The sequence below is a fragment of the Ursus maritimus genome, unplaced genomic scaffold (assembly GCF_017311325.1).
Source record: "Ursus maritimus isolate PB19 unplaced genomic scaffold, ASM1731132v1 scaffold_7, whole genome shotgun sequence".
NCBI classification, from domain to species: domain Eukaryota; kingdom Metazoa; phylum Chordata; class Mammalia; order Carnivora; family Ursidae; genus Ursus; species Ursus maritimus.
This window is the reverse complement of record NW_024426885.1, coordinates 24,692,777-24,717,176: the sequence shown is the minus strand read 5'-3', so window position 1 is coordinate 24,717,176 and position 24,400 is coordinate 24,692,777. Positions and strand designations below refer to the sequence as shown.

The 24,400-nt window shown below is 35.4% G+C and overlaps 1 protein-coding gene across 2 annotated transcripts in view; it reads left to right on the top strand.

The window, feature by feature from the left end:
• SLK (STE20 like kinase) overlaps positions 1-23,528 on the top strand; it is a 56,750-nt gene extending 33,222 nt beyond the window's left edge. Inside the window, exons 10-19 of one of the 2 annotated variants that reach the window (XM_040623982.1) lie at positions 456-586; positions 823-946; positions 3,033-3,212; positions 5,540-5,632; positions 12,525-12,654; positions 13,555-13,679; positions 14,413-14,601; positions 15,167-15,292; positions 16,194-16,307; positions 19,829-23,528. In XM_040623982.1, coding sequence (XP_040479916.1) covers positions 456-586; positions 823-946; positions 3,033-3,212; positions 5,540-5,632; positions 12,525-12,654; positions 13,555-13,679; positions 14,413-14,601; positions 15,167-15,292; positions 16,194-16,307; positions 19,829-19,975 — 1,359 coding nt within the window. In that variant the 3' untranslated portion in view covers positions 19,976-23,528. The remainder of the gene's footprint in view (positions 1-455; positions 587-822; positions 947-3,032; positions 3,213-5,539; positions 5,633-12,524; positions 12,655-13,554; positions 13,680-14,412; positions 14,602-15,166; positions 15,293-16,193; positions 16,308-19,828) is intronic. The other variant, XM_008683765.2, reaches the window with a different exon arrangement.
• The last annotated feature ends 872 nt before the right edge of the window (positions 23,529-24,400 follow it).

Here is a 24,400-nt window from a genome sequence, read left to right as displayed (position 1 = left end):
TCTGAAATCACATGTCCATCTCTGTTTCTGAGATGGAGGAGGGCTGTTGATATTGTTGCTGATGAAATGGATTTTGATTCCCAGTCCTGGCAGTGTTTAAAAATTACCTGGGGAGACTTTCTAGAATGCAAATTCTCAGCCGCCCTGTTGATTTAGATTCTTTAAGGGATGAGCTGCAAGCATTCATTTTTAAGTGTTTTGTCAGTGGTTCTGAAACTGAAAAGCAGAGGTATCTGAGAATTTAAGGTCAAAAGAGGAAGAAAAATGTTTAACATGTAAAAGTTACACTAATTAGTCATTTATGTGAATTGTTTTTTACCACTTGTGCCTAATTATGATGTGATGTCATAAAAATTATACATGTACAGTTCTGTGTTGTGTTTTGTTAAGAAGAAAATGTTTTCTGCCTCCACTATTTTCCGTATAAAGCCTAACTGAAATAAAATCTCACTCAGGAAACAAGAAGACAAAAGAAAACATTGAAGAAAACACGCAAATTTGTTGTTGATGGTGTAGAAGTGAGTGTAACAACGTCAAAGATAGTTACAGATAGTGATTCCAAAACTGAAGAGCTGAGGTTTCTTAGGTGAGTAAAGAACATAATTAAAACTGGTTTTGTGACTTCCTTTCAGTCTGTGCAATGTATGAAGAATAGAGAAACAAGAGTAAAATCTTTGCTAATTATTTTGGATTATTATTACTTTGCCAATTGAAAATATTGTTATTGTTAAAGTTGGTTTTTGTTTTTTTTTTTTGAAAAGCATTACTTCAGAGGTGTAATTTTTGCTATCTTCCCCTATTATTGCTGTTAAATTTTATCAGACGTCAGGAACTTCGGGAGTTAAGATTCCTTCAAAAAGAAGAGCAAAGAGCCCAACAACAGCTCAATAGCAAGCTGCAACAACAGCGAGAACAAATTTTCCGGCGTTTTGAGCAAGAAATGATGGTAAAGTCTTAGATTTTGTACCATTTTGTTAATACTGAAATTTAGTGCTTTAAAAAAAAAACCCACCTTTAGAACTTGTTCTTTGATTACGAGATTTTCTCTGGCTTTGTTAGTATTTCTGGCCTTTATTATCTGTTTGGTGTTCTAGTATGTCTTTTTTCCTTTTGCATGAAAGGATCTTTTATCTCCGTCTTCCTGTCACTAACTTACAGTGTGATGGGTGTCTTCCAGTTTTCTTTGATAAAAGTTTATCATGAAAACCTGGAATCATGAAGCCAGTAGATGGTCTATAAAGTTCTTAGCTGTGCCTATTTCTGGATAATTTTTCAGTGTTAAAATTTGACCTCTCAGATTTAGGATCCAAGAATTCAAGGCAGTCTAGAATAGTTGTCTTCAAGCCTGTCTGAGTGTTAGAACTACTGCGAACTTGTTCAAAACACACTTGGGTCCTACAGTTAAGCTTCCACATCCCTATTCACAGCTGCTAGAGAAAATGGTGCCGACTAGCCAAAGGTAATCGTCACGGAGTCTTTCAAGTTTTACCTTGTGTCCAAAGTTGGAAAAGGAATAAGTAATGTGTTATAAAATTTCGGTAATTTATTGAAGCATCTAATGCTTAATGAAGGTTAGAAAAAAGATTATTTCAAATGTTAGAGTATTCATGTTTTGAATATAATTCTTTTGCCGTTCTTATAATTTTAAGTAGTAAGAATTGTTTTCTGTGAAGTGTGGCATTGTTGATTACATTTGTTGGATCATAACTCAGAATTCTTAAGAAAATAATGAACTTTTGTTCTCATTGGACTATTTTTGTAGTGCTCAACATTCTGTTTTTAAGAGCCTTATAAAAATTGCATCTCTTTTCCCCCCAAATATTTTCTAAAATGTTTTGCTTTTTGCTTTTTTAAAAATTTTTTATTTTTAGTTTTTAGAGCTGGGGGAGGAGTGGAGGGGGGGGAAGGACAGGCAGAGAGGGAGAGAGAATCTTACTCCACATAGGGAGTTTGATCTCACAACCCTGAGATCATGACCTATGCTGAAATCAAGAGTCGGATGGTTAAACAACTGAGCCTCCCAGACGCCCCTTTACTTATGTTTTTTAAAAAAATACCCTTTAGAAATATTTAACTCTACTTATATCCAAAATTATATAATACTCAAGTATTAAATAAGCAGGAATCTTTTGTTGAAAGAGCAGATTTGTAATTTCAAAAGATTTGTCTCAGTGAAATAGGATGTTTAAGAATCTTAATGGGGGAGGGGTCACCTGGGTAGCTCAGTCAGTTAAGTGTCTGCCTTCAGTTCAAGTCATGTGATCTCAGGGTCTTGGGATGGAGCCGGAGCCCCATGTTGGGCTCCCTGCTCAGTGGGAAGTCTGCTTTTCCCTCTCTGTCTTCCTCCTCCTGCTTGTACTCTTGCTCACTCTCTCTGTCTCTCTCTCTCTCGCAACTAAATAAAATCTTCAAAAAAAAAAAAAAAAGAATCTTAATGAGGAAAAGTAAATCTGAATATGACAAATAATGGTACATTATTAAAATAGACTTTGGATAAGACCTTTGATTTCTCAAACATTTATTGGGTAAATATTGAAATTTTTCTAACTTTAGTACTTCATAGCAACTGGATGTTCTTCTTGATGGTTTACAAATTTTGAACATTCTACTCCTTGTATAATAGAAAAAAGCATTTTCTGTGTTAGAAAAAAATGAAATGCTCATCTTTTCTTTTTTTAAAGATTGTATTTATTTGAGAGAGAGAGTGCATGAGTGAGGTGAGAAGTGGAGGGAGAAGGAGAAGCAGGCTCCTGGCTGAGCAGGGAGCCTGATGCAGGGCTTGATCCCAGGACAATGGGATCATGACCTGAGCTCTTGAAGACAGACGCTTAACTGACTGAGCCACCCAGGCGCCCCGAAATGCTCACCTTTTAAAAAAATTCCTTAATGTATTTTAATGCATTCAGCTTTTTCAGTATTGCAAAAGTTGTGTGTCACATCACTAAATTTATGTACTCTTAGTAAACATCATCATTATGAGTTAGTATGAATGATAGAAAAGTTAAATGATCGTGAGCAACATTGTTTTACAGAGCAAAAAGCGACAATATGATCAAGAAATTGAGAATCTAGAAAAACAGCAGAAACAGACGATCGAACGTCTAGAACAAGAACACACAAATCGCTTACGAGATGAGGCCAAACGCATTAAAGGAGAACAAGAGAAAGAGTTGTCCAAATTTCAGAATATGTTAAAGAACCGAAAGAAGGAGGTAAGTGTAACTACTGCTTTTAATTACGAAAGCTGTTTTTTTTTAATGTACACTTAAGACTACAGAATTAGGAATAATACTTCTAGAGTTAAATAGTACTCATTCATTCTTTATTTCAGTCTTCCCGACAATTATGTAGGGTAGTGGTACTGTCAGGTGTTATCCCATTTTAGTGTCAAGAAGACTGGAGTAGAAGAGGTTTTTAGTGGTCTGTTCAAGTTCACAAACTACCGTTAAATGTCCAGCTAACCCTTGAACCAAGTCTTCAATTTAAATCTAATTCATTTTCCTTCCAGTCTACCATTTTTCCTTTAAAGGCTTCTGTAGAAATTGCTTCTTTCAAGAAAACTTATTATGTTGTATTTACAGGTGGCAACAATAATTCATCTTATTATTTATTTGTAATATTTAATTCATACTTAAGAATTTTTTCTTCATTAGCTTGATTGCTTTTCTTGAACATTGTGCCAAAACAAAAGCTGAGTACCCTGAAATTTGAAATTATATCTATAAGTCCTTCAAATTGAGAGATACTTTAAGAATCACATGTGGAAAATATCTGTGTAGTCTTTTCTTTACAATGAATTTTTAAATTTTTCCTGAAACTGTTCCATATTGTTATAGAATCTGTGCTGTTATTTACTATGAAAGATTGTCGTTGATTCAGAAAGATTTATATATCGTATTAATGTCTTTTTCTCCCCCAAATTAAAACAATAATTTTACATATTAGCAAAGGTGATTTTTTTATTTATTCTGTACTAATATACTAAAGGTGTGGGGGAAGAATTTACCTTTTCATGATATAAAAGACCCCAGGGACAGTAATTATGATTAGTTCTATTAGGATTGGAATAAAAATCTCAACCAAATGCATTTTCACTTTTGTTGTACATCTAAAATACCCAGGTTCGTTGACTTTAACATTTAATTATGCATAAAACAGAACATAATATTGCTGAACTTGAGGATCTGCTTTAAAAAGCATAGAGTCTAACATAAATAATGAAATGGTATATAATTTTGTTTGATGTAGCTACCATTTCTAAAAATTAATTTTCTTACTGTTTAATATTTTATGTAGGATTGCTGTGTGTACCATGATGTATGACTTGACTGGGGCTCCATGTCAGTTTTCTTGAAACTATGAACAGTTTTTATTGAGAGGTTATTTTTTAATATGAGATTAAATTTTTAAAAATTTTTAGGTAAATATATGATTTAATCCTAAATATATAAAAGTCTGTAGTTATTTTTACTGTTTTGGGTTCATAGATTTTTAGCTAGTGAACATGTTTGAGATTGTGATATGTATGTTTTAAATATATTAATGTATTTTCTTTCTTATCGCTAAATTTCTTGCATTTGGGGAGTCTCTTCCTTTTAATGGTGATTTGGTTTCATGAGGGGTTACTGATGGGAAATTTTAAATACACTCTTCTTCAATCAAAATCAGTCTCTTTCACAGACCATCAGTAGCATGTGGTGATTTGGAATCTGATCGCTTTTGGTGCTTCTACTTGTAAACACATGATTGTATTTCATAGTTGGATTACATATCTGCTGTTAGATGGAATACATATCTAGGATTTTGAAATGATTAAAAGAAGGAGCATTAAATTATATTTCATCTTATACTTTATCTGGTGTAATATAGCATAATAAACTGTTATTTTGTGAGTGCTTATAATACTGGTTTTGACATTGACAATTAAGTTTGGCTTAAATTGTCAGCAAAGGAGAATGTTATTCTAATCCAACACAAAATCATCAAATATGTTCATTTTTATTGCACCGTGTATAAAATGGTGTGTTTTATGAAAAGAAAACACTGTCCATTTATTTCTCTTTTTTTTGGTCTCAGTAAATGAATTTAGTGTTACTTCTTTGTTTATCAAGCCAGTTATGAAATTTTGCACTTTTATAAATGACATTAACTTATCTTATTTTCAACATTGCAAACAATGTCAATAGATAGGTTTATAGTTTTATGATCTTTCAAGATCAGTTGAGTTTATCATCTTTAGTTCAGAATCAGTGCTTCTAGTAATCCTTTACTGATTGTTTTGGATCTTTAAGAGAGAATAGTATGTAGGGACAATTAAGCATCTGATTAACCTTTATGTGGTATGATGTCCCTTTCTGCATTGAGATTAAGCATGTTCTATCCTTTCATTCTTTTTCACCGAACTAACACCTATGCTATTGCATGTTGAAAGGAACTTTTTAACAGCTTTAATCTTTGACTTGTAGCTTGTCTGCTCACATAAATGCTTGCTGTGGAGAAAGTATTATTTCCCCACCTCCTGCATGCTTATACACTGTAGGTTATAAATGAAGTGGAGAAAGCACCCAAAGAGCTGAGAAAAGAGCTCATGAAACGCAGGAAAGAGGAGCTTGCACAAAGCCAGCATGCTCAGGTAACAGCAGCAGCTTAATGCTACTAAAAACAGAAAGCAGCATTTTTCTCGCAGCTCAGTAAACACATGGTTGAAAGGGTAAACTCTACTGTACTTATTATATGATGTTGACTTCTGCTCATACAAAGGTTCCCAGGGCATTCTTTATATAGAACTAAAATCACACTAATGGTGACATTTAAGTTGCTAATATGAAATTAAGTGGAATATTTGGAAAGCTGACTCCAGATGAAATAAATGTTAATATATAATCCACTGTATTCTTATTATAATCTTGATGGGAGCTTATATTTTTAAGTAGTCAGTGTTTGATAGAAGATGTCAGTGTCAAAAAGAAGACTTTTATGACAAAATATAGAGGATGAGTGTATAGGCTTTGTGCATATTGAAAAGAATGTCCATTTAAAAGACCATTATTTTTATAAATTTGGAAGTTAAAAGAACAATGATAAATGGTAATGTTAAATGGTAGATCTCATGTTTATTACCATTAAACTCAACAACATAAGTACCTTAAAACCAGATTTTGAGTATTAAGATGTTGTTTTTCTTTTTGATTCAGAATTTAGCACTTAAAAAATACTGCCTGTATAAACTTGATTCTAGGCTGGGCCTATTAAGATGGGTGAATTCTTTACAAAATGAGACGATAGTATTTTAAACAGATTTTTCTAGAATTATCTCATATGACTCTATTATAAGGTCTTTTATACTAAGAATCATTTTTCTTTTAATTAAGTTTGCAGTCAGTCTGGAAACAGAAGTTAGCTCAATTTGTAGTTACATATGGCAGTTAGAGCCATGGATTATATGTTAATGATTGTTTTCCTTTATGATTGTTTCCTAATGATTGTTTCCTTTTAATGTGGTTTTATGTGATTCAAAAAGTGGTTCCCAAACTTTTACAGACCCATGAAAAAAGATAGAAGAAACAAAAACTACTGGGGACCGTGACAAATGGAATGATATTTAAAAATTTTCTCTTTTTGTCCAGAAGGAAATTTTATTTTCCGAAGGATATTTTAAACTGCTGCTTACTTGTCAGCATCATTTTAAAAGAGAGAATATTTTAGGGGCGCCTGGGTAGCGCAGTCGTTAAAGCGTCTGCCTTCGGCTCAGGGCGTGATCCTGGCGTACCGGGATCGAGTCCCACATCAGGCTCCTCCGCTATGAGCCTGCTTCTTCCTCTCCCACTCCCCCTGCTGTGTTCCCTCTCTCGCTGGCTGTCTCTCTGTCACATAAATAAATAAAATCTTTTAAAAAAATAAATAAATAAATAAATAAATAAAAGAGAGAATATTTTAACACCATGAAAAATAAGGAAAATATTTTGGAATATAAAATTTTAACAAAATTGGCCTATTTTTATAAATTGAGTACTTTTTTTTTTCTTTAAATTTTTTTGATTTGAGCCAATGATAAATTTGTCTTGGCCTAGTGTGTGGATTACTAGTTAAAGTAAGGAGTGCCTGGGTGGCCTAGTTAAGCTTCTGCCTTTGGCTCAGGTCATGATCCCAGGGTCCTGGGATTGAGCTCCTTTTTGGGCTCTCTGCTCAGCGGGAAGCCTGCTTCTCCCTCTCCCGTACTCTCCCTCTCTGTCAAATAAATAAAACCTTAAAAAAATAAATAAAGTGATAAGAGCAAACACAGCATTTACTGTGTGTCAAGCACTGTTCTAAGTACTTCACCTGCATGAACTCATTTAACTCTACAACATATGAGGTAGTTACTCTTACTACCTCTGTTCTGCAGGGGAGAAAATGAGAGCACATGGGAACCATCACACTGTACTGCCTCTCAAGTCTAAACTGTTATTTCTGTGTCTAATCTAAACTCCTGTCGGCTTAGTCCAGTGGTCGTTGGTCATGTCGTGAGTAGTTGAGGAGGAAGTCCTTGCTTGCCAAACATCTAATTTTGGATAATTTGGATTTCAAACAAGAACAATATGATTTTTCCTCCTATAGGAATATAAACTTTTTAAATTCCAAAAGGTAATATTTTAGATGCTAGAGTTGAATTTGAGTAAATTTAGTGTTGAAGGAGTTAGGTGATCCTGTGCTTTAATAAAACTCTTGGTGATTTTTTATAAAATTTTGGGGGCCAGCCTGTATTTTCACCTAAAGGTAAAAGCAATAGTAAATTTCTTTCTGTAAATTTAATGAATTTAGTAATCTAACAAATTTAAAAGTATTTCTCTTTTGCTACTACTTTTCATGAAGGTCCTAAAACAGTAAATTTGCAGAGTCTATTTTAAACTTTTTGAGAATTTGTGAATAATAGTTATATAGTCATGGAGCCAGAAGGTATTTGATCATCTAGTTCAGTGGTTTTTAAAATGTACTCCCAGGAGTTCTTGAGTTTAGAAGAAGCACCTCGAGAATCTTTCAAAAAGAGAGGACTGTGGGGCTCGGGGTCCCTGCTTCTGCTTCATGTAACGCAGCACTAGGTTTCATCTGTTTCATACATTTTATGGTACATTTTTTAAAAGAGAATTTGGTTTAAAAACAACAATACAAACGAGTTCAGAAACCACTGATCTAGTTTAAAACCTTCCTTTTACAGATGAGAAAGAGAACTCTCTGTTAAGTAACTTGTTCTACACCTCCTAAAACTCAACATTTGTATAATTATTCTTTCCATTTATAAAAAGTCATCAGCTATATTCTCACCAGGGAAGTGCATTGTATTCTAATCCACAGGGTGTTGCTCAGGTCATGATTCAGTCTTTTCAGTTGTCATCTTGTGCAGTCTTCAAGGCCCAGTTGCAGGACGTAAGTCCCACGTGTCTGTGGGAGGATGCCTTCTCTTGTTTTATCTGCTTCTTCTTCAGCTCACATGTGCCTTTTCATTGTTCGCTTCATTTGTTAAAATCTAGAAGATTGATAGATGATAATGTCAGTAATGACAATAATAGTAATAACCTGAAACAAACTTTATAGTATAGTATTCTTCAAAGAGTTTTCACATTTGATTCTCACTGCCACCTCCCTAATACAGGGATGGAGTGTATCCATTTTACAGATAAGGAAATCGAGGCACAGAAGACTAAGTGGTCTCCTTAAAGTCAGAAAAGACATTAATGATAGAGGTGGAATTAGAACACTTATAATAGTGTTCTTTTTTCTGTCTGCCCTCACCACAAATTTTGAGATTTTCATCTTTTTCAAGAAATACCTTCCCAGTAATATTTTATAAGCTTTGCACATGTGAGAAATTGAATGCTGTGATTAGATTTTTATCTTTGTGTGAAGTGACATTTCGATTGCATTTATGTTTACATATATGTTTTAATTATGGATATGGTCAGAAAAGCCATATTAAAAGTGGTGGTTGTAGTTCCATTTAACTCTAGTTCTCACTATTCAAATTGCCTATAATGAATAGTGAGTTGTTGTTCTCCTTGCTGTAGTTTTAAATTAAGTCTGGAATTCCAGGCTGTATTCTTTCTCACAGTTTCTATAGGGAAGTGACTAGCTCATTTAACTCTGTAATTTTTGTTTGTGATGTTTGATATACACAACTGGAGTAGATAGAATACAGCTTGATTTCAACCCCTCCCTTCCCCTCTCCTGAAATTAGACATTTTTTTTTATTGGCAGCTGCTGGGCTTGATAGTTTTCTAAAGAGTAGGCAAAACATTAATTTTTTTTTAACGAGAGGGAGAAATTATGAATTACGATCACTTTTCTGATCATTACCATTTTTAGCTTTTCTTTTGAGTTAGAATCAAATTCTGTACAAATAGCCCAATATATCATAACCCTTTCCTGTGGTTTTCTAGAACCCAAAGTTGTATTTTTAATGTTTATAGTTATCTGATTAATATGATACAATTTCTTATCACCATTTAAACTTGTACTTTAAAGGGTGCTCATTTTACAGTTTGTGTGTTCATTTAAAATGATTTGTAACTTTTAGTGATCAAATCCATCTTTTTTCTTTCTTTTTTTTTATGGTAAATGTAATTTGTTCAATCTTTTTGGAATGTAAGATCACTTTTCTTTTAGATCGTAAGAGTAATTTCTAATGAAAAATTCCAACATGAATATATTATACTTGGCTTTTGTTAGGAAATTTAGGAAATTTAATGGAAGCTCAATAATATTGAAATTTCATGTATTTTGTGGTAATAAAATATATGAATTAGTATGTGAGGGACCTGGACCTTTCAGGTAAATTTTAGCTTTAATATAGCAAATTATTTGAGCGTGCAACTCTTGATCTTGGGTTCATGAATTTGAGCCCCATGTTGGGTGTAGATATTACTTAGAATAAATAAATGAATAAGTAAAGGAAGGAAAGAAAGAGAAAGAAAGAAAATTATTTGCACAATATTCTTGACTATGTAATTATCCAGATTCTGCTTAATTATTTAAGTCTGTGACTCCATAAGACAACTGGTGTCTTTGCTACCTCTCATTGATGGAAGCACTGGCATACATAGCCTACCTTGACTCTTACAGGTTAATCCTTATTTTACTTTCTAGAGCAGCACAATGTTACTTCTGCCTCCGTCTATAGAACAGTCTCAGCTCTTCTTTCCCCTTATATATTAGCTGCTTCAGTGCATACTTCTGTGGTTCTTTCCGTTATTCATCATGTGGCATGGTTTCTAGACCCTGTATTCCAGCTTTCGGTTTTCTGTGGTTTACTTTTGAACTTTTGAAAAGGTGATACTAAGGGAAGGGGTCCACTGCTCTTTATATGGACAAACAAAACTGGTTTGGAACCACTAGAGTGGAAGCTCCTTAAAGGCAGTACTTTATTTTTTAAATTTTAGTGACCCAATAACTAGTACAGTGTCCATCATTTACTAAGTTCTTAGTAAAGGTTTTCTTTGAACCAAACTCTTATCTTGTTTAATCTAGACATAAATATATTATAGTAATGTAACCAAGAATTGAAATGACAAGAAATTACATTCACTCTTTTAGTGGTACTGGCTTATATTAACCCTTTTTAATTTTCACATAAATATTTATTCACCCCTATCTTATACTTTTGCATTTGATTTGAGTCTAAATATAATATTTATATTTAGAGTAATTAAATATTGGGCCCATTGTTTCTGTCTACACAGATATTTTTTTAAAGTCCTTTATGCAAATTAATGGTACAAATGTTGATCAAAAGAAAACCCTTTGATATAGTTGCACATTATATTAAGTTTATTATACAAGTTTGCATATAGAAATTTTACAATGAAATTTGAGAAACAATGTAATTTTTATTATAGGTGATATTTACTGTAGGAAAATGTAAAGCTTAAAACAACTTTCTTTGTTATAGTTGCTTAAAAGATAGACATGGAGATTTTGCATCTCTTTAAAACTCTCAAAAGGCCTTATTCTAAATAGTTGAAATTAAATATTCATTGTGTCTTTTTTTTCTGTGATAAAGTTATGTAGGTGACTGTACTCAAATCACAGTTGTATTTATAGAGGCAATTCATTAGTCTTTCTGCTAGTGTATATTTGTATTTTTGCTTAAGTACAAATTTTGACATAGATGAGACAGTAGTATTTATAACTCCAGATTACCTTAACAGGACGGCACGAATGGTAAGACCTAAGTAAGTCTTGCCTCCAGAGACATAGTAGTAAGGCAAGCACCTTGAGGAACACTACTAGACTCACTCTCCGTGTATTGAAGACCAGGCCGGTAGTGATCCAGATCCTGTCAGATTCTTTCCAAGGCATAAAGAATAGATCCAAATGGGTCTTGGGGTTTTATCTTTTCTAGGATGTGCAAGAGGAGGGATTATAGGTGGAGTGCTGCTTCAATCCTAAATGTCTAAATCCACTCTCAAATTGAGCAGAATATCCCTTTTGCTAATCACAGACTGCTGTAACTGCCAAGAGAGGGATGGAGAGCCAAACATTTGCTGGCAAAACTTATATTTCTTCAATTTGCATAGTATTTCTTCCTTCAGTAAATGTGTGATCTAGCACAAAGACCATAAGTCATTTTAACATTTCCTTTCCTTACACAGTTATTGAAGGATTATTTTTTTAATCATAAGTTCGACACTTGGGCAAATAGTATGTACTCAGTAAATATTTGTTGAATGAATGATTGAATCCCAAACATGTTGGTAGAATTCTGATTATAAGGAATTTTGAATATATATTTATAAAATGTAACTCACTTCATTCTTCTTAGTTCACATTTCTCTACTAATGTACTATTTCTCATTAAGTCTACAAACTATTGTTATTTTTAGACAAATACTATAGATACAGAAATTATCTTCCTTTGTTAGTGTAGCCATGGTATTTCTTTCTAACTCTTTATTTCTTGGAAAAGTAGAGATATTTAAAATTCTGATATGTGTTTTACTTATTTGCTCTTTATTCTTTTTCCTAAAAGGCATTTCTTGTTTATTCTTGTTTTATCTACACCATAGTGTAATGAATAGTCAGTTTTTAAAGCTCTAAATTTATTATTTTCCTAAAGCTGTTCATGTAATAGGGCATTTTAATTATGAGTGGGTTATAGACTTCTTTTGTGTGAATTGTTTTTCCCCCCCTCTGGTGGGCAGCAAAACAAAGTTTATTGAGAGTTAGCAGGGTTTTTTGAGTGATAGTACAAAGTTCCTGAAGAGGGAGGGGACCCAAGAGGGTTGCCTGTGTGTATTATTTTTAATAGTGAGTTTAGAATATTATGTATTCTAGTACTTTTTTTCTGGGCTTGAATTGAGTGACTAATACATTTATATTATGTATGCTCTATAATTGGTGATTTTTAAATCCAGTTAACTTTAGAAACTTGGCTTAGAAATCTTGTCAACTACTAATGTGTGTGTGTGTGTATATATATATATATTCATGTAGATAAATGGATGTTTCACTCAGTAAATGCTTATTAACTGATGGTTAACTGTGTCTCATAGGAACAGGAATTTGTTCAGAAGCAACAACAAGAATTAGATGGCTCTCTGAAAAAGATCATCCAGCAGCAGAAGGCAGAGCTAGCCAATATTGAAAGAGAGTGCCTGAATAACAAACAGCAACTCATGAGAGGTATATGAAATTGCGAGCATATGTGTGTATATAAAATGATATCTGAAGAACATTGCTGAGATATATGGATATATCTAATATCCATAATATCAAATAATTGTAAATTATTTGAATGGTCTCCTTTGCTAGAGTGGTAGACAAAGTTGAGGTTAATAAAAGGAAAACTTTGTTAAATTTTAAGAATTTAAAATTTTAAAATTCTTTATAAAGTTAAATACTGTAAGACATTGAATAAATGCCTTTGTGACAGGAGAAGTAAACAATAAATATATAATCCTTAAAACGTATTTTTGTTCAGATGACGTGCTAGAACTTTACCTGAATAGTTCTGGTATATTCATTATGCCTTATAATTGTTGGTATACTTAATGGAATGGGATTTTAAGTACTTATTTCCCTTAATAAAAAGCTAAGGGGCACCTGGGTGGCACAGCGGTTGAGCGTCTGCCTTTGGCTCAGGGCATGATCCCGGCGTTCTGGGATCGAGCCCCACATCAGGCTCCTCCGCTATGAGCCTGCTTCTTCCTCTCCCACTCCCCCTGCTTGTGTTCCCTCTCTCTCTGGCTGTCTCTATCTCTGTCAAATAAATAAATAAAATCTTTAAAAAATAAAAAATAAAAAGCTAAGATTTTTTTCTTTCTCATTAAGATGATTAAAAGGAATTTTGGTGTTGGGGGTGGGACATTCTCTGTTTATAGGACATTAGGGACATTAGAACAGAATGGTAAGTGGTGATAAATATTACCTGTACGCTGGTAATATTTCATTTATAGTTCAGAATGGCAGTGTGTGCATAAGCTAGTGTATATAGAACACTTTTATGTGAATATTAAAATGAAGACCAGAGTACATGTGTAAAAAGAGCAAAGTGACATTTTGAAAATTGCTTTCTTCTTCTAGCTCGAGAAGCTGCAATTTGGGAGCTTGAAGAACGACACTTACAAGAAAAACACCAGCTGCTCAAACAGCAACTTAAAGATCAGTATTTCATGCAAAGACATCAGCTACTTAAGCGCCATGAGAAGGTTAATGAAAGGAAAATTGGTTTACTTTTTGTTCATTTGAAGTTTACAGTTATTTCTGAAACTTCTATTTCTTAGAGAATGAATTTTAGTTTTTTCTTTTTTTTAATCCTGATATTTATTTGGTGAAGTTTAGAGTAATTAATTATATCTTATCATGATTACAAACTTCTTTCTACGAATTTCATGGAAGGTGACTAGTACAGTGCTTTAAGTTCTCTTCTACATTATAATCTTCATCCTGTCTCTCAAAGGTAGCTATTGTGGCTCCATTTATGGTTCAGGTATTTTAGAAATGCGGACTCCCTGACTTAGTAAAACAATTTCAATATAAAACTCATTAGGGGCACCTGGGTGGCACAGTCAGTTGGGTGTCCAACTCCTGGTTTCGGCTCACGTTGTGAACTCAGGGTTGTGGAATCAAGCCCCATGTCGGGCTCCTGCACTCAGCGTGGAGTCAGCTTGAGATTCCCTCTCCTTATTCCTCTGCCCCTCCCACTTGTGCTTTCTTTCTCTAATATAGATAGATAAATCTTAAGAAAAAAAGATTCTAATTACTAAAACCGTTATTTTTATTATAAATTATATTTTGAGCAAAAGTTTGCTCGTTGATAATGCAACAAGGGAAAGAGCAATTTTAAGAAACAACAACAAATGACATGTTCAAGCATACATGTGGGTACTGAGTATTAAATTACATATCTACATCACTGAATTCTGTTTGATACTTCCTTAGGAAACAGAACAAATGCAGCGTTACAATCAACGACTTATTGAGGAATTAAAAAACAGACAGACTCAAGAAAGAGCAAGACTGCCTAAGATCCAGCGCAGTGAAGCCAAGACTCGAATGGCCATGTTTAAGAAAAGCTTGAGAATTAACTCAACGGCCACACCAGATCAGGACCGTGACAAAATTAAACAGGTAAATAAGCCAGTTACTGTCTTCTTTTTTAGATTAAAAAATGTGAATATCCTTTAGAAGTGTCACGTAATTATGTTGTAAACATTTCGAGCCACGTTGGGCTTGTTGGTGTTCTCTTTGGCTTTATGGGCTAGGGCTAGATATGTGGCATATACCAACTTAGTGTTCCTAGGTTGGTGACCACAGAGGGCAAAGCCCTCTGCCCCATGCCCCACACTAGATCTTAAGACCAGTCCTAAGACCTAAGACCAGTCCTGGGAATTAGGTGACTTGGACAACTTTTGAAGTTAAAACATAGGGCGTCACTTTGCTTCTATAGTCATAGGTCCCACACACAAATGAACTGAGGTCACTAAGCAGATAGGAGGAACAAGGTTTTAATCAGAAGCACACCCTCTCCCCGCCAAAGCCATGATGCAGACTCCAGCTCAAGTTACAGTGTATTATTTATTATTACTTTCAACTTTAGTTTATTGTACTTTAAGTCTTGTTAAATTCCTTAATTACTCTTTTGGAAGATACAGAAATTACATTGTTAACTGTATTTTCTTTTTCTTATTTACAGTTTGCTGCTCAAGAAGAAAAGAGGCAGAAAAATGAGAGAATGGCTCAGCATCAGAAACACGAAAATCAGATGCGGGATCTTCAGTTGCAGTGTGAAGCCAACGTCCGAGAGCTGCATCAGCTGCAGGTCAGACACAGGGGCGTGAAGCCTGAGCTGCTGGGAATGGGCAGCACGAGTGGCCAGTTTGGAGAAAACAGTAGCTAACCAAAATAAACTGTACTTTACTCATGAAAATGCTGGGGTTGAGAGGTTTTGTTTCCTGTGTAGACCCGAATAAAGGTCAGGTTAGTATCATAGGCATTTATGTAGCTTTTATAGAACCATGATTAATATAAACATGAGGCTAAATATAACCTAAGAAGTTGAGTCTTTCAAAAGTAGTATTGAGTATTTTTAGTCTATTTTGCAAAGAAAGTGAACAGAGTTTTCAAAATGAGGTAGGTGGTTTTGTTATCAGATTCTGAATTTAAAATTCCATTTAGGGAGAAATAGTTCATTTTCTTCTAAGTGTTTGAAAAAAGTGATAAACTAAATATATGAGAATTTTTCTCCTAAGAAATTTAAAGGTTACTTTAGGGGAACTGTTTTGGGGCCTTACCTGGAGTATGCAGCCCATCTAGTATATAGCCTAAAATGTTTAAAATTTCAGAATAGTGTATACATAATGGATACTCTACGTATTTGCTTAATTTACTGGAGTAGAATAGTTCCTAATCCCACATTCTGGGACCGGTGGGTAAATACATATAAGGTGCCCTTTGAAGTGTCAGTGTTATGACCAAACCTTAGAAAGGAAAAGCAGGATCAAACTATTAAGTTCTTTTCATATGGCAAGTAACACATCTAGCTTCTAAACTTGAAGAAATGAAGCTATGACTCGTTTCGTAGTTCTTAGCCCTTGGTTTTCAGAGGAGACCCTGAACCTCAGTAATAGTTTGATGTTTAATGAATGCTTTATTATTTGAAGATAATTATATTTGTGAGAAATTGCTTAATCTGAAAATTTTAATCCAAATTTTATTTTCAGAATGAAAAGTGCCACTTATTGGTTGAACACGAGACTCAGAAACTGAAGGAGTTAGATGAGGAACACAGCCAAGAATTAAAGGAATGGAGAGAGAAATTGAGACCCAGGAAAAAGGTAATTTTAAAAGCTTTAGATAAAATATGTTTGTGTTCATCCATTTATCCACCCAGTTATTGTCTGTTTAATGTGTGTCAGGTACAGTGTCAGGGATGGGAGTTACAGAGATGAAGAGACAAAGTCCCTGTCCCCCAAAGATTCAGGATGTCGTGACAAGCAATTACAGTTCAGGAGGATCATTGCTGTAAGGGAGGTAAGGACAGGAGATAGGAGCACAGTGTTGAGGACAAGGATGAGGAGTGCTTCAGTCAGCCTGGGAAGTTAGGGAGGCTTTATAGAGCAGATGCCTTATAAGCCAAGTGAGACTTTAGGATGGGTAAGAGCTTGCTAGGCATACAGACAGATTGGGGTGTGATGGGCAATGTAAGTACAGAGAAGAGAATGGGTGAAAATGATGTTTTCAGGAATTGCCAGTAGCTCCCTGTCATTGGGGCACTGGGGGAGTGTGCCTGTGTGTGCAGGAGGGAGAGAAAGAAGGAAGTGAGGATAGCTTAGTCTGGACAAGTTGACTAGAGCCAGATTATAAGGCCCTCGTATGATAGTAAATTCACGATCTAGTAAAATAGGAAAGGCTCCCTCCCCCCATCCAGCTATCAGCTGTCTTCCTATTTTATACTTCCTTTTTGACTCCCTGCTGGCCTGGTCCAATTGGTCAACCACTTCAACTCATTTTTTTCTTTAACCATGTGATCCTCTCCCTTTGCTAGCTCTCAAACTCAAACCTTTATTTTCTCTTGGCCTTCCTTCCTGCTATACCTTTCAGCTATTCCTTTCTTCTATTTATCCAATTAATCAGTCAGTCAGTCAAGAAAATCCATATTTAGCACCTACTGTGTCGTAAATGCTTCTAGAAGAAGTGAAATGACTATGTCAGTTGATAGTGTGGCTTTTTAATTTAAATTTTATTTATTGTAAAATTTTTGAATAGGTAATGCATTCAAAAGGTACAGAGGGCCTTTTTCCAGTTTAACTCTTTGAAGTCTAGCTTTCATCTCAGACTCCCCAGTTGAACTCGTTGACAATGGTCATAAGTGAGTTGCTAACAGCTAAATCCTATAGTATTATCTAACTGTTGTCATTAGAAATCTTGTTTCTTAAAATTCTTTTCTTGGGGCGCCTGGGTGGCTCAGTCGGTTAAGCATTTGCCTTTGGCTCGGGTCATGATCTTGGGGTCCTGGGATCGAGCTCCACATCGGGCTCTCTGCTCAGTGGGGAGGCTGCTTCTCCCTCTGCCCCTCCCTCTGTGTGTGCTCTCTCTCTCTCAATAAATAAAATCTTTAAAAAAAATTCTCTTCTCATCCAACTTTTATAACCTAACTCTCTTCTTTGTGCTCTTTTTCACTTTTTCTTTGTCTCCAGTCACCTGAAACGTAGACCTCTCACAGCTTTACACCCTTAATGATTCTGTGCCTAGTCATGGCTTCATCTGCATATTTAAGGACAGTCCCAGAAACAAATTCTGAAGTCCTACAGATCTGGGTTCAGATCTCAGTGCTGACATGATTAATTTTGTCACCTAACATTCCTAGGCCCAGTTTTACTCATTTGTAAAACAAAGATGACACTACATACCTAATTGGGTTTGTCAAGACTGTTAAAAGAAATGATGTGTGTGTACAGCACTTCTTAATACCTGAGCTGTAGTCAGGATTTGATGAGTGGTTGCCATTGCTATTACTGTTTCTTGTTTTTTTTATTATTGGTTCATGTTCTAAGCACCCATTTCCCACCTGGATGTTCTATTCCTTCTTACTTCATTCAGGTCTCTCTCACCAAAGGTTCCTTTTTTTTTTTTTTTTTTAAAGATTTTTATTTATTTATTCGACAGAGATAGAGACAGCCAGCGAGAGAGGGAACACAAGCAGGGGGAGTGGGAGAGGAAGAAGCAGGCTCCTAGTGGAGGAGCCTGATGTGGGGCTCGATCCCAGAACGCTGGGATCACGCCCTGAGCCGAAGGCAGACGCTTAACCGCTGTGCCACCCAGGCGCCCCAAGATTCCTTTTTCTGATGACTATATATAAAATAGCGTCCATGCCCACCTCAGACATTCCCTATCCCCTCACCTTTGTTTTCCTTCCTAACATTCTTCATGACCAGACACATTTGTTTATTGTCTGTCTTTTCCCATAAGAATGCATGCTCCTTGAAAGCAGGAGCGTTGTCTCTTGGTTCACTGGTATATATTAGCTTCTAGAATAGCTCCTGGCATATTGTAATGATCCATACATACCTGTTGAATGTTGACTCAAGATTGTAAGCTCAGTGGAGATAAAACTGAACTGAACAGCCTTTCTCCATCATCCCATCTCACTTTGTTCCCCCGTGGTTGCCCCATCCACCATCAGTGTGCTTCCCGACATCCCTGTCCTCTTAATTGACATCTAGTCTAACAACCTGAATTGTCTTTCATTTCTATCACATCCCATTTCAGTGAGATGACAGATAATTTTCTCTTTTTATAATATTTCTCTTTCACATTACTATCATTCTACTACTTAAAAATGTTGAGTAATGTCCTAATGGGCCTTCTGATCTCAAGTTCCTTTTCCTTTCTTCCTACTTGTCTGCCTTCACCAGAGTATTTATATTCAGGAACGTCTCTGGTACTGGCATTGTGGTGTTGAATCTTTAGTTCTATCAGAATAAAATAGAAATGCCTCATTTCGACTTTGTGGCTGTCATAGTGCCATACATTGGCCACAGTCAAAGTCTCTAGCTGTATTTCCCACAAGCAACTTTGTTCCCTATTCATATTCTGGTATTGGGTATAATCACCATTACTCATACCACGTCTGTGGTTTCCTGCCTGTGTGCACTGTTTCAGCCCCCTCTGTCTGGCATGTGTTCCGCATCCTGTCTATCAAATTCTTTTCTTTCTTTTAAGACTGAGCTCATGTTTCACCTCTTCTGACAAATGCTCCTGTATCTTTCCATCTTCTGCTGTACTTTGTGCCTCTGCAGCAGCACGTGTCCCTGAATCACTTGTCTGCGAAATCACCGATACATCAAGTGTTTATCCAGCACTTACTATATATGCTCTGTATTGTGGGGATGTAAAGATGAGTCTGGTTTAGGTCTTACCTTCAAACAGCTTATAGTTCAGTGTGGAAGAAAAGACCCGCACATCAAAAATCAAAATAAAAAACAAAATGGAAAGTGCCACATGGGCGAGAAAGGTAGTAGTTAATAACAGGTGCCATCTATTGAGTGCCTGGTGTGTGTTAAGTACATCATGATCACGTTTAATCCTCACATAGCAACCCAGCGAGGTAGGTGATACTCTTCCTATTTTACAACAGAAGAATGAGATGATTCTCATTAAGTCATGACCCAAGTTATACATTCGTGTGGCTGAGTCAAAGCCTTCAGTCTAGGGCTGTGCACAGCCTAAGCTAACTGTTGAGCACTCTGGTCTTCCTCAGGATAACATACAGAGAGAGTGTTTTGAGCAAATAGTTTATTCTTGGCTGTCAGAGTAAATTCTGTTTGTAATACAAGCACATAATTTCTTTTTTTAGACACTGGAAGAAGAGTTTGCCAGGAAACTGCAGGAACAGGAGGTGTTCTTTAAAATGACTGGGGAGTCTGAATGCCTTAACCCATCAACACAGAGCCGGATTTCCAAGTTCTATCCTATTCCTAGCTTGCATTCCACTGGGTCGTAACAATAGGAATCATTCTGTGGTTGGGTTTGGCTTTTTAAATATGTCATTCTGTTCTCTTCATCTTCTGCCACAGTCTATATCCGAGAGCTTATGAAGACAATCACCTGCCTCACCTTCTAGGTGTTTTTTGTTTGTTTGTTTTGTTTTGTTTGTTTGTTTAGCAAAGATGAAGGGAAAGGAACCAAGACAGATGCTGGGCCATGTTGGCAAAGTGGCATCTTGCAGTAATTCCCTAAGGTGATTTTGTATATTAATCTTAAAAATTGTGTTCTTTAGACACTGTTAACTGAAAAACTGTTAGTATGATATTTGAAATTATTTTTTTTAAAGCTGTTAGGCCATTGAATATTAGTGAATATCTTTTTACCTGGCCTAACTTCTCAGTGATACCTAAATTCTATAGCCGCAACTCTGCTGTAGAGAGTTGACATAGTTTTCCTTTGGTGAATCAGCTCTCATGACAAAGCTATAAGTTGCTCAAAATACCATATTGATTGAATAAATCTATTTTGTCTTTAAATAACAACAGACTCTTTTAAAAAGAAACATTGTTTCAATAATTTGTCTAAAATAATTACCTAATGTTTAATCATGAGCTAATAATTAAAGGTGCTAATTTTATTAAACTAGTGCCTAAAACACTAAATTTCAGTTGAGTCTAAAGTAAGATTTCCTTTTTTGACTCAACAGGGACAAACATCCTTAGCATTAAGCATTAAGCATTATTGTTTTTTAAATCTTGCTATTACCATTTGATAGAAATTTTCATCCTAAAATATATGTTGTGCAAAGTTGGAAAGATTAAAAAAAAAAGTAGCTTTAAGATATTGAAATTGGAACTACAACACTCACCAAATTAAAAGAAGTATAGACTTAGGGCCCTGGCTTATTGCCTAAAATAATCGTGAGCTGATTAAGTGACCTCTCCCATCCTAGCACATTTTGTTCATCGAAAACTCTGCCTGAGGCCTGCAGGCTCTGAGTTATAAATGTATTTTCTGAAATTAATCTTAAAAGAGGCATTTGCTCAGAATACTTTTTAAAAAAAAACATTTAAATAAAATATTTAGGCAATGTCAGAAATGACTTTGTTGTTGAGAGAAAGTCATTTGTATTTTGGTTTTATTTAGTTCCATGTTTAAATTATTTACTTCGATTTGAGCGGGAAAAGCCTGAAATCTTTATCATGTGGTTGCTGATACGTGTAATTATTAATGAAATGTTCATTCTTTGTCCCTCTTGTGACTCAGAATTCCAAGCCTAAGTCAGGTCAAACAGTATTATGCAATGTACTTTGGTGGCTGAGATGGCCCATTTGTAAATGATGCTTGCTGTTTGCCATTTTCAACCTATTTTAAGAGTACTAAGTACCAAATTGTAGACGTTTCAGTTTTTAGTTATATGACATTTGAGGCTGGTGAAAAATTTAAGTGTACTTTTGTGGGAACACTGATTCGTATTAAGAAAATGTAAATATCTGTAGCACTTTCTTGCAGTTAATTTGAAAACTTTGAATGCTGAACCTTATTTTGTCAGTGACTTAGATGATTTGAAAATGCATGTGATTTTAATTTTGTAATTGTTTTGACAAGCATAATTTCTTGGACAACTTTGTAGGTAGCCTCAACTTCTGGCCAAGTTTGTTTTTTATATAAATATATATACATATATATATATATATTATGTATGGTTGTAAATTCATACACTTATCACATTGAATGTGTTACTGTATACAAAACTCTTTTAATGCTTTATTCTCAAATGCTGGGTTGAAATGTTTTGAAAGCCTTTTAAAGTATATATCTTTATAAAGTAATGTTCAGGATGATGATGGAAATTGTTTATATTGTTATGATAAAAATGACAGTATAATATTACCCAATGTATTTAATGATTTATTTTGCAGAGGGAGAGAGGAGGAAGGTTCTCATACCATTCTCTCCTTTGAAATTTTCAGTTTATTGGCTTTACAAAAAAATTAATATTTCAGGTAGTGTACCCTTTTTCAGTATCTTTTAAAGGATAATCCTGTGTCTTAAATAGTTTGTGACACATAATTAATTTGGTCTGAATATTTGATTCTTTTTATTCCTTTCAACTTGACATGAGAGTATTGAATAAAGAAAAGAGGCTCAGAGTAGAACGGTTGACACTCTGGTAAGTTTATTAGCAAATCTTGTAAAATCCTTCAAACTGCCTTTTGGATTCAGTGTTCATGCTGGAGTTCTCTTTCAAATATGACCATATTCATGTGGGGACAGGACTGCAAAATGATTCATGTGTAGAGGTGAAACATTCATTTTAATGCTTAAAGTTACATAAATCTTTTCAAAAAATGTTTTGTTACAGAATATGCTGTTTTTACCCATCCCCGCTCACTTCTTATGGGGCCCTATATTCAAATTGATAATAGTGATCATTTATTCTTTTTTATTTTTTTAATAGTGATTGTTCTTGCATGAAGTGTAGGTGGGGAGTTAGGGAGGGGCAGAGACTTCTTTGAAAAAGTACAATCCGATCCATTCCTGATTTGGTGGTTTGGTTGCTGTGGCAGAATGTGCTATGAAATGCATAAAAGAAATTCTCCATGTGCGCCCTAACGACAGCCTCCCTCTCCTCCCTGCGTGCTGTGAACATACCACACACTGCACTTCTGCAGGCCTAGCGCACAGAGCCGGTTGCACCAGGTTGCCTTTCCTTGTCCTGTCAGTCGTAGTTGGGTGTGAATTGCTGAATTAGCTGCTATTCTTTATGGAGTCACAATTAAGCTTTTTCCTACCCTTTTCAATGGGGAAGCTATGGGGGGTGGGGATAAAGAGGAAATTGAGAGTGCTTATACTTTGTTGAAAATATTAGAACTTTCCTGTGACAGGATACAGCAAATTGTAATTAAATATAAACCAGAACCAGAGCTACCTCTAAGTAGTGTTTCCTCAAGCACAAAGCTCTCAGGCATATGAGACCCTCTTTAATGGAGGGTCTCTGATTTCTTGAGCATCAGCGAGTTCAGAAGTGACTGTCTTTTGTACTCTGTTAGTTCCCTGGTAACTACACTTTCTCCCATTTCACACTGTGCTTAAATGACAAAGACTCTTCTGAGAAGCCAAATTCTGTCCAAGATGAGCTCTAGATATTGTTGATTAAAGGAAAGCCTAGAACTGGGGTGGAAGAGGAGAGTTACCAGTTCTGAGAGTCTTCCGATGAAATAAATCACTTCTTTTCGGGGAGATGATCTTTTATAGGAAATAGGATATTTTAAATGCTTTTCTTGAAGGCACAACAGCTAATGCCTCTATTGTTACTAGTCTGTGGCTGACATGGTTTTGATATGGCTTTAAAATATCTGCTAAGCTTGAGTAGAATGTTACACCAGTTTTAAATGTTGGCTGCAGCTTTTGGTGATTCTTTGCTGATTTTTGCAGTGTAATAACTTCATGAGCTAAATTTTCAGGAAGAATTTTGTTTCTGATTACGCCTCTTGTCTAATTTGGGGGCAACATGTCTTTTCAATCATGGGCTTGACAAATGAAAAATAAAGTTATTTCTTAATGTACTCCGGGCAGCAGTCTTTTATTAAGAATCTTTGATACTGGGTTGTATGTACTTCATGAGAACATTTTGCAGCATTTTTTTGTCCTAGTTTCATTTTTAACCCTCACAGTCCTCAAGGCCTTCGGACCCTTCCAGACTTGCCTGTGTTCCTGCCTGACTTGTCACCACACACAAGAAGGTAGTTTTTACTGGTAACTCGGAGGTGGGGTATCTTTCAGCCTACAAACCCCTCCTTTGGGTGGTGCTTAAAATAGTTCCATATATACATACTTCCATATGTATATATACATACTTTTAATTTTTCTTCCCTTGGGATGGATTATTTTTCTCATCAAACATTTCACTTAACCATATGACCTCACTTCTGCTAAAAATACCCTCTTTTCGTCATCGATATGTTAATGCAAGATTCAGTAGACAGTAGGCACTGTCATTTGGCAAGTGTTCAGGTTGGCTGGAGGGAGGCATAATGTGTCCTTTTCTAACCCAGGTGCATCACACACTATCAAGCTCATTCTTGACTTTTTTTTTTTTTCTTTTTTAAGTGAAACAAGAGGCTCAGACCCATTGCCATCCAGCTGTGGATATATCTCATGTCTGCCCATCCTCTTTCTGATTCTGTCCAGAGAAGGTAGAGGTTTGGACTTCTACCCTGTTCCAGTTGCGCATAGGACTCTGAAGACTCCGGGTAGCTTGGAAAGGTAAATGTCATAACTAAGGAATGCTCTGATCAAGTCTGATTAATAAAGGTAAGAACCATTAAAGGAGATCTAATACTTGAGCTGCTGAAGCTACTATTACAAAAATAACTTGATTCAGCCTTTAGGTTAATTAAAAAGGTGTGATGCAGTCATGCATTATACACAAGAAGTT